Source organism: Aythya ferina (assembly GCF_964211825.1).
Source record: "Aythya ferina genome assembly, contig: HAP1_SCAFFOLD_36, whole genome shotgun sequence".
NCBI lineage: Eukaryota > Metazoa > Chordata > Aves > Anseriformes > Anatidae > Aythya > Aythya ferina.
Window position 1 is genome coordinate 700,213 of NW_028181462.1, and position 8,907 is coordinate 709,119.

Sequence of the window (8,907 nt, forward strand, 5' to 3'; positions counted from 1 at the left end):
AGGTGAGGAGTGCTGGGAGCAAGAGGGACCTCAGGGATGATGCAGAAGGAGGAGAAGCAATGGCGTTGGGTGCCGCGGGGGTAGCAGCGTGTCACAGACCCCCTTCTGCTCGGGGTCAGGATGTGCAGGAAGCCCCCTGACACCTGCTTGCAAGACGGCAGGGAGCAAACAGTCAGGGAGAATTCTGGAGGGCGTCACCATCCCTGGTGATGCACGGCTGGCTCTGCTGTTCACTCCTCGGGGAAGATGCGGTTTGGGAAGTGCTCATCGATTGATGGCTTAGACTGGGGGAGACCACAAAACAGCGTGGTAGGTGATCTGGGGAGGGTTGGGAAGGACAGCAGCAGAGAACTGCTCCTGGACGTCAGGTGAGCGTCTAGCTTCTGCGGAAAACGATAGCCAGAATGCTGCGGGAAGCTGCTGTGAGGAGCAGAGGAGGTCAGGGAACCTGGCAGAATTCCGTGGGCAGCCTCCCCCAAGCACAAAAACAATCCTTCACAATACTCGGGGAGAACAGGCAGACAAACCTGTAGATATCTGTGTGCAGACAGATGCTGCCCACCACACCTTCTTACCTCTTCCTTCTGTGACGATTGTGTAGAAGCAAAAAAGAGCATCCAAGGTTGCGCGTCCGAAGGAATCATTGCTACTGCTGAAAATGAAGAGGTGGCCCAGCAGCTGTCCCAGGATGTGGATGTAGATCTGTCTGGAATCATCGTGGCTGTCTTCATAGTCATCTGAGTTCTGGGTGAGGAAGGGAGGAGAGACAAAGGGCTTAGTGGAGGCAGAGCCAGCCCCTGAGATAGCAGGGCCTGAGGAGGGAAGAGCAGGGGCAAAGGAGGGATGAAGACCCTCGCTTCACAGTGCTGAGGCACTCACTTGCATCCAGGTTTGCCTCACAGGCACCCCTGAGTGGCAGGACGCTCTGGGATGCAGGAAAGGGTGGAGGGTTCCTTGTGCCTTACCTCGGTCACAAAATACCTGACGATGAAATCACCCAGCCTCTCAATCCTCCTCATAGCTCTCTCACGCACAGCTGGGTTTTTGGAGTGGGCAAAGGCCAGCAGCACCTGCGAGGAGAGAAGTTGCTGGGTTGACAGTGGTCTGCAAATGTAACCTGAGAGGATTCTTTGGAAATTCTTTGCAAATGCCAAACCTGCAAGATATTCTGCAACTCTCTGGTGGAGCTGGTGTTGGGACAGTTGCGTACGAAGGCCGCCAGCATGAGGTCCATGGCACTCATAGTCTGCAGGGAGGACAGAAGAGCATCGAATTACTTCTGTGGCCCTTCTTACCCCCAGGAGGTGGCTCTGAGCCCCTCTGGAGTTCAGGGGTGGCTCTGGGGCTAAAAAGCCGCTGCGTGCAGACCTCCTGCAGCACAAGATCAGGTCGGGGAAGGGGAAGGGGTGAGGCTGGGAAAGCAAATCTGGGCCCCGGCCCTGCATTGGTCTCTGGTTGTGTCAGCACGGGGAAGCAAGGCAGCAGCTCAGCAGGACTGGGGGTGCCGGTACCTCACCCAGCACATACCTCAGCGTAGAGCGCTCTTTCTGCCTCTGGCACATCCGACTCCGGAGGCAGAAAGAAGACGCTCTTGCAGCACACGTTCAGGAGACCCTCCTTTTTGCCACGCAGTACTGTTGGTACGGTGTTGCTGAAGGAGAGAGAGAGAGGAGCCTGTTGGACGCAGTGCCTTGAGGCTTATGAAGGAGGACACGGACCTCCCTTGGCCAGGCATCCCTGGGATGGATGGGCAGCCTCCCTGCCAGCTTCAGGGCCACCAGGGCATTGCCCTGGGGCTGTGCTGGCCCAACCAGGGGCTGGGCACGCACCTGAGAACGGTGACAGTCTCCATGGCCTTCTGCCGGAATTCGGTGCGCAAGCTGTCCACGGGCTCCTTTTCCAGCAGCGCCTGCAGAGCACAAGCAGGATGAGACCTTGGAGCCACCGGCACCCAGCAGCAGCAGAGCCAGCACTGCCCCAGCCCTCGCCTCCCAGGGGACTGGTGCCGGGGGGCCTGTCCCCTTCCCCAACCCGCTGCACATCCTCTCACCATGATGTTCTCCACCAGCTTATGTTTGCAGTAGAAGGCATGCAAGTTCACCGGCACACCCTCCTCTGTGACAATTCTGCACAGATCGCAGATTTTGCTGAGGAACAGCATCTTCTGCTCCTCGTCGTCCTGGCAGCCACAAAGACACCAACAGAGCATTAGGGGGACACCCACGGCCAGCAGGACCAAAGCCTTGAGGGGTCTGGAGCTGTGTGGGACCCCTGGAGGGCAGCTCCAGGAGCACAGCTGCGATGCAAGCGGCTGCCATTACCTTTCTTTTCCGTCTGACATACGCCCTGATGAATTTCACGGCCGAGTCTTTGCGCAGTTTCCATGCCTTATCTGGAAAGGAAGAAAGCAAAGAGTGCTGCAGAGAGGGGCTGAATGCAGGGGTGAGGAGATGAAGGGTCCCAGCCCCAGAAGGACGTGGGGAGGCCGCGGGGATGCCCAGAGGCTGCAGCAGCTCCGCTGGGAAGAGAGGCTGACGGAGCTGGGCTTGTGGAGCCTGGAGAAGGCTGCGGGGGGACCTCGCTGCGGCCTCCCCGTGCCCAAAGGGGCCTCCAGGAAAGCTGGGGGGGAATCTTCATCATGGACTGCAGCGACAGGACAAGGGGTGACGGCTTTAACCTCAAAGAGGGCAGGTTTCTTTTGGACAGGCAGGGATTTCTCTCCTTCACGCCCAGGGCAGTGAGGCCTTGGCGAAGGCTGTGGTGACCCCTCCCTGGCACTGCCCACGGCCAGGCTGGGTGGGCTTTGGGCAGCCTGGGCTGGGGGGAAGCATCGTGATCGCTGAGGTCCCCCCCAGCCCAAAGCGTCCTGGGATTCTGTGGTGCTGCGGAGGAAGCTTGGCCCCGTCAGCCCAAGCGCCACTTTACCCAGGAAAGGAGTCCTGGAGTCAAGCAGGGGTCTCTGTGTCTCAAACCCTCCCCACCCCATCCCTAAGACCCTGACTCACTGGGATCCAGCAGCTGCGACTCGTCCTGGCTCTCCTGTACCGGGCTGCTGCCCGCTGCCGGAGAAATGGCCTCTACCGGGGTTCTGTCCTCTGCCGGCAAAATGGCCTCTGCTGGCCGGTTGCTGCCCCTAGAAGACCAGGTCTCCTGCCAGGCCAGCCTGGGCTGCCTGGGGGGCATGCCTCCCTCCTCATCCCATTCAGAAAGAGCCTCTGGAGTGGGAGAGCTCGCAAGGAGAAACCGGCGGCTCCTCTGGGCGGGCGGTTGCGGCATTGTGGGACGTGGGCTATGCTCGGGGACTCCTCGAAGGCCCTGTGCTCCTGCCCTGTCCGTCACTGCCGTGCACCGACACTGAGGGTCCGAGCCACGGCTGCGCTCTTATAAGGCGGAGCCCTGGGGTGTCAGCAAGTGACGTCACAATGGGTGCCATTGTGACACGCGCCTGGGCTGGATGGGCCCCGCATGAGGGCAGGAAGGCTGTGCAGAGGGATCTGGACAGGCTGGATCAACGGGCCGCATCCAGCTGCGTGGCATTGAAGGCCAAATGCTGGGTTCCACACTTGGAATCATAGAATATCCTGAGTTGGAAGGCGGCAGACCTGAAGGGATGAAAGACATGGTCTCCTGGTGCCTCTTGAGCAGAAGGCGTTTATTGCCATTTTTCTCTGCTACATATACTTTCCCCGTAACCACATGCGCTGTCCACGTGCCCGAATCAGTCATACACTTGGTTAGAGACCCTCAGCCACGCACCTCAAGCCAGCCAGCAACTGACCACTGCGCAAAGCTCATCCTTAATGCTGTAGCCAACTTAATTTACCCCCACCTTGTTCAAGATTTTGTTACTAACGCTTATTTAAAAAGGGGGCTTTAGAGCTTTGGGACGACTACTTAAAGGATCAGGGGCACAGGTTGTGTTTGCCTCTGTCCTTCCGATAGGGGGGATCGATGCTGACAAGCAGACTCCACGTTAACACGTATCTTTGGGACTGGTGCGCCCCCCACACCCTCTGGGTGCCCCCACCCCATCCTTTGTGTGCTCCCCTATAACCCAGGGTTGCCCCCTACCCCCCGGTATCCCCCACCCCCCGGTGCCCCCCACCCCGAAGAAGCTGCGCGGCACGAAGCCCTCCTGGCCGCGCAGGGCCGCCCAGCACCACTCGTGCTCGCCGGGGGGCTGGCGCCGCAGCACGGTGACGGGGTCGCCCTTGCGGAAGCTCAGCTCGTCCCCCTGCGCCGCCTCGTAATCCCACAGCGCGTACACCACCCCGCCGTGCCGCTGCCCCAGGCTCTGCTCCACCTCTCGGGACAGGGACACCAGTGGGGACATTGAAAGGGATGGGGACACCAGTGGGGACACCAATAGGGACATACATGGGGACAGGGACAGCAGTGGGGACACGTGTGGGGACAGGGACAGACATGGGGACACACATGGGGACACCAGTGGAGATGGGGACACCAGTGGGGACATACATGGGGATGGGGACACCAGTGGGGCCAAGGAGAGGTTTGGGGACACCAGTGGGGACAGGGACACCAGTAGGGGCACCAGTAGGGACAGGGACATGTCCCCAGCCCCCCCATGCCCCCAGCCCCGTACCAGTGAGGTAGCTGTGGCACTTGGCGAGCCCTCCCAGACCCCATGTCATCCCCATGTCCCCCTGTGTCCCCATGTCCCCATGGCCCCAAATGTCCCCATGTCCCCCCCGTGTCCCCATGTCGTCCCCATGTCCCCCCCCGTACTGGTGAGGTAGCTGTGGCACTCGGCGTAGCCGTCACGGTACGGGTCGCACTTGTCCAGGGCGAGGCAGCCGTCGCTGGTGGTGGCGTAGCAGGCGGCACCGTGGCGCACCAGGGCCACGCAGATGGCCGTGTCGTTGCACGAGGCCGCGCAGTGCAGGGGGGTCCTGGCAAGGGGGGGGGCACCGTGGGGATGGGGGCTGTGGGGTGCCCGTCCCTGGGGGTCCCGGTGCCATCTGAGGGTGTTCCCAGTACCGTCAGGGGGTTCCCTAGTACCCTCTGGGGGGTTCCCAGTACCCTCGGGGGGGTTCCCAGTACCCTCTGGGGGTCTTTCCAGTAGCCTCGGGGGGGTTCCCAGTACCCTCGGGGGGTCTTTCCAGTACCCTTGGAGGGGTCCCAGTACCCCTGGGGGGGTCTCAGTATCCTCGGGGGGGGGATCCCAGTATCCTCTGGGGGGTCCCAGTGCCCTCGGGGGGGTTCCCCAGTATCCTCGGGGGGGGTTTCCAGTACCCTTGGAGGGGTCCCAGTACCCTTGGGGGGGTCTCAGTATCCTCGGGGGGGGATCCCAGTACCCTCGGGGGGGTCCCCAGCACCCCTTTGCCCCCCCCACCCCACGGGCTGTCCCACAGCCCCCCGTTTGTCCCCCCCATCCCACCTCCTGCCCCTACAGCGTCCCCCTTCATCCCCCATCCCCGTGCCCCCCAGTGCCCCCCCATCCACGTGGCACCCCCCCGTCACCCCCGTGTCCCCCCATAACCCCGTCATGTCCCCCATCTCTCCATCCCATGTCCCCATGTCCCCATCCCGTGTCCCCCGTGTCCCCCATGTCCCCTGTGTCCCCAGCCCGTGTCCCATGTCCCCATGTCCCATTTCCCCACCCCATGTCCCCCATGTCCCCAGCCTGTGTCCTCCATGTCCCCATCCCACGTCCCCTGTGTCCCCAGCCTGTGTCCTTGGTGTCCCCAACCCATGTCCCCTGTATCCCCTGTGTCCCCAGCCTGTGTCCCCTGTCCCCATCCCTTGCCCCTATCCCATGTCCCCAGCCCGTGTCCCTGTCCCCCTGCGTCCCCATCCCATATCCCCGTGTCCCCAGCCCTGTCCCCCTGTCTCCATCCCTATCCCATGTCCCCAGCCCATATCCCCTGTCCCCATCCCATGTCCCTGTGTCCCCATGTCCCCATCCCATGTCCTGTGTCCCTATCCCATGTCCTCAGCCCGTGTCCCCATGTTCCCATCCCCTGTCCCCACGTCCCTGTGTCCCCATCCCATGTCCCTGTGTCCCCATATCCCCATCCCATGTCCCCATCCCATATCCCTGTGTCCCCATCCCGTGTCCCTGTGTTCCCATCCCATGTCCTCATCCCATGTCCCCGTGTCCCCATCCCATCCCCATGTCCCCTGTCCCCATCCCATGTCCCATATCCCAGTGTCCCCATCCTATGTCCCCATGTCCCCAGTGTCCCCATCCCATATCCCAGTGTCCCCATGTCCCCCCCCGTGTCCCCGTTTCCCCCCCACCTCGGCCATAGCCTGCTGCACCACGTCGAGCCCCCCGTTGAGGGCTGCGTCCAGCAGCAGCACCAAGGGGTCGAAGCGCACGGAGGCCCCGGGGCACCGCCAGGGGGAGGACGCCGAGCGGAAGGCAGAGCGCAGCTGCTGGGGGGGCACCCGTGGGTGGGGGGGGTGAGGGGACACCCGTGGGGGGGAGGGAGGACACACATGGGGGTGGGGGAAGCTGCCTGAGGTGGATGGGGATGGTTGGCACCGGGTGGCACCCGGGGGACTTTGGGGAAGGGGGGGGCACCCTAAGGAAGGGGGGGCACCCAGGAGAAAGGGGGGGCACCCAAGGACCCCAGGGAAGGGGGGGACACCCTAAGGAATTGGGGGGGCACCCAGGGACCCCAGGGAAGGGGGGGACACCCAAAGGAAGGGGGGGGGGGGACCCTAAGGAATTGGGGGGGGCACCCAGGGACCCCAGGGAAGGGGGGGGACACCCTAAGGAAGGGGGGGGTACCCAGGGACCCCGGTTGTGCATAGGACCCTGGGGATGGGATGGGGGGGCTCCAAGGGATCTCGGGGGGGGGGGAACACACCCTAATAAAGTGGGGAGCACCCAGAGACCCCCCCTCACTCACCGGCGTGTGCAGGGAGCTGGTGGAAGGCTCGGCGGGGGGGGGGGCTGCAGGACAGCTCCAGCTCCTCAGCAGGTAGCGGGGAGGATTCGGGGGCCCCAGGGGGGTTCTGGGGGGGGGGGGGGGGGGGCAGTGCAGGAGGCGGGTGATGAGCTTCTGGTACTGGCAGGTACAAGGGGGGGGGGCAGGGCCCCCCCCGGGCACTGCTCCATGGAACCGTGGTGCCGGAGGGGTCTCGGCATCTGGGCCAGGACCCGGGCGACCTCCCAAAATTCGGGGTCCGCCCGGGCTTCGGGGGGGAGCAGGGGCTGCAGGCGGGTGGGGCTGAGGGGGCGCACCGGGGGGGGGTCACTTTCCGAGGTGCCCTCCCCCATAGGTCCTGCAGCCGCTGCCCCCCCCCATCCCAAAAGCCCTTCCACCTCCGGTTCGGGGTCCGGATCCGTAGAACCCCCCTGGACGGTGGTCGCTCCATTATGGGGTCTGGGGGGGGGGGTCCGGGTGGGAGCTATAGGGGAGGGGGGGGGAAAAAAATAGGGGGAGGGGGGTGTGAGAGCCCCCCCACACACACATACATGGGGTCCCACCCTAAAAGTCCCCATGACACACTGGGACCCCCCCCAAAATCCCCCATATCTCTGGGACCCCCCCCAAAAAAAAGCATATCTCACTGTGACCCCCCCCCAAAATCCCCCATATCACACTGGGACCCCCCCAAATCCCCCATATCACACCGGGATCCCCCCCCAGAAGGTCCCGTATCATACAGGACCCCCCCAAAATCCCCCATATCACACTGGGACCCCCCCCAAAATCCCCCATATCACACCAGGACCCCACAGACCCCCCCTAAACCCCCTATCCACCACACTGAAGCCCCACAACCCCCCCAAAAATAAAACAAATCCACCCCACTGAAGCCCCCAGACCCCCCCAAACCCCCCCAAAACCGGGTGCCCCACCCCCCCGTGCTTACCTTGCTCCCCCCGTCCAAGCTGGACTCACGCCAAGGCACCAGCCCCAGGCGCTGCCCCTCGCTACTGCCTGCGGGGGGGGGGGCACAACAGAGCTCAATAATGGGGGGAGGGGCTTCAGAACCCCCCCCCAACCGCCAAAGCAGCAGCCCCAAAACCCGAGGGGGGGGACCCCATAGCAGCCCTTGGGTTTCTGCCCCCCCCCCAAATCCCAGTTTGTGCTGGATGTTCCCCCAAAATCCCAAAATGCTCCCCCCCCCCCAAAGCCCCCCCCCAAATTCCCCTTGAACACCCCCTAAGTGCTCCCAAAGAGCCCCTAAACGCCCCCAAACACCCCCCAAGATCCCCCCTAACTGACCTCACCCCCCCCCAATAAACCTAAACACCCCCTAAACACATCCACCCCCCAAAAAAAAACCCTAAACATCCCCTAACACACCCCAAACACCCCCAAAAGGTGGCATCCGGGGGACTTTGGGGAAGGGGGGGGGCACCCTAAGGAAGGGGGGGGGGGACCCTAAGGAATTGGGGGGGGCATCCAGGGACCCCAGGGACGGGGGGGGCACCCTAAGGAAGGGGGGGGGACCCTAAGGAATTGGGGGGGGCACCCAGGGACCCCAGGGAAGGGAGAGGCACCCTAAGGAATTGGGGGGCACCCTGTCTGTGGCAGTGGGGTTGGAGTTAAATTATCTTTAGGGTCCTTTCCAACTCAAGACATTCTATGATTCTACAATTCTATGGATGAAATGGCATTAAATACCTTGTTGAGAAGCAGCATCCAACAGCTGAGTCTCTGGACCGGAGAACTTGTTGTCGACGGAAGGAAGACACAGACGCTCAATATGAGTGAACAGTGAACTTCAACTTTAATGGATAGCTCAGTCGCCTTTTATCCAGTTCGAGCATAATCAACTCATACATATTACAAAACTAAGCTCAGGATTGGCTAACACTTCCCGCTCTTTTCAGTTAGTTCCTCCCTCTTTTGGCTACTGCCCTGCCATAGGGACTTTCCCAGCCACACAAGGGCATCGTGTCCTTGAGCCTGATTGGTTCTC

General features: G+C 62.4%; 1 protein-coding gene across 1 annotated transcript; it reads right to left on the reverse strand.

The window, feature by feature from the left end:
- Window positions 1-230: 230 nt before the first annotated feature.
- On the reverse strand, window positions 231-2,359 carry LOC311428191 (maestro heat-like repeat-containing protein family member 7; the record flags this gene model as incomplete). The annotated part of the gene is made up of 7 exons (XM_084539727.1): window positions 2,051-2,359; window positions 1,830-1,909; window positions 1,528-1,651; window positions 1,157-1,246; window positions 966-1,070; window positions 568-744; window positions 231-284 (listed from the first exon to the last, which is right to left on the reverse strand). Exons 1-7 carry the CDS (start codon window positions 2,207-2,209, stop codon window positions 231-233), a joined length of 789 nt encoding a protein of 262 aa, XP_084395853.1. The 5' UTR covers window positions 2,210-2,359.
- Between the last annotated feature and the right edge of the window lie 6,548 nt (window positions 2,360-8,907).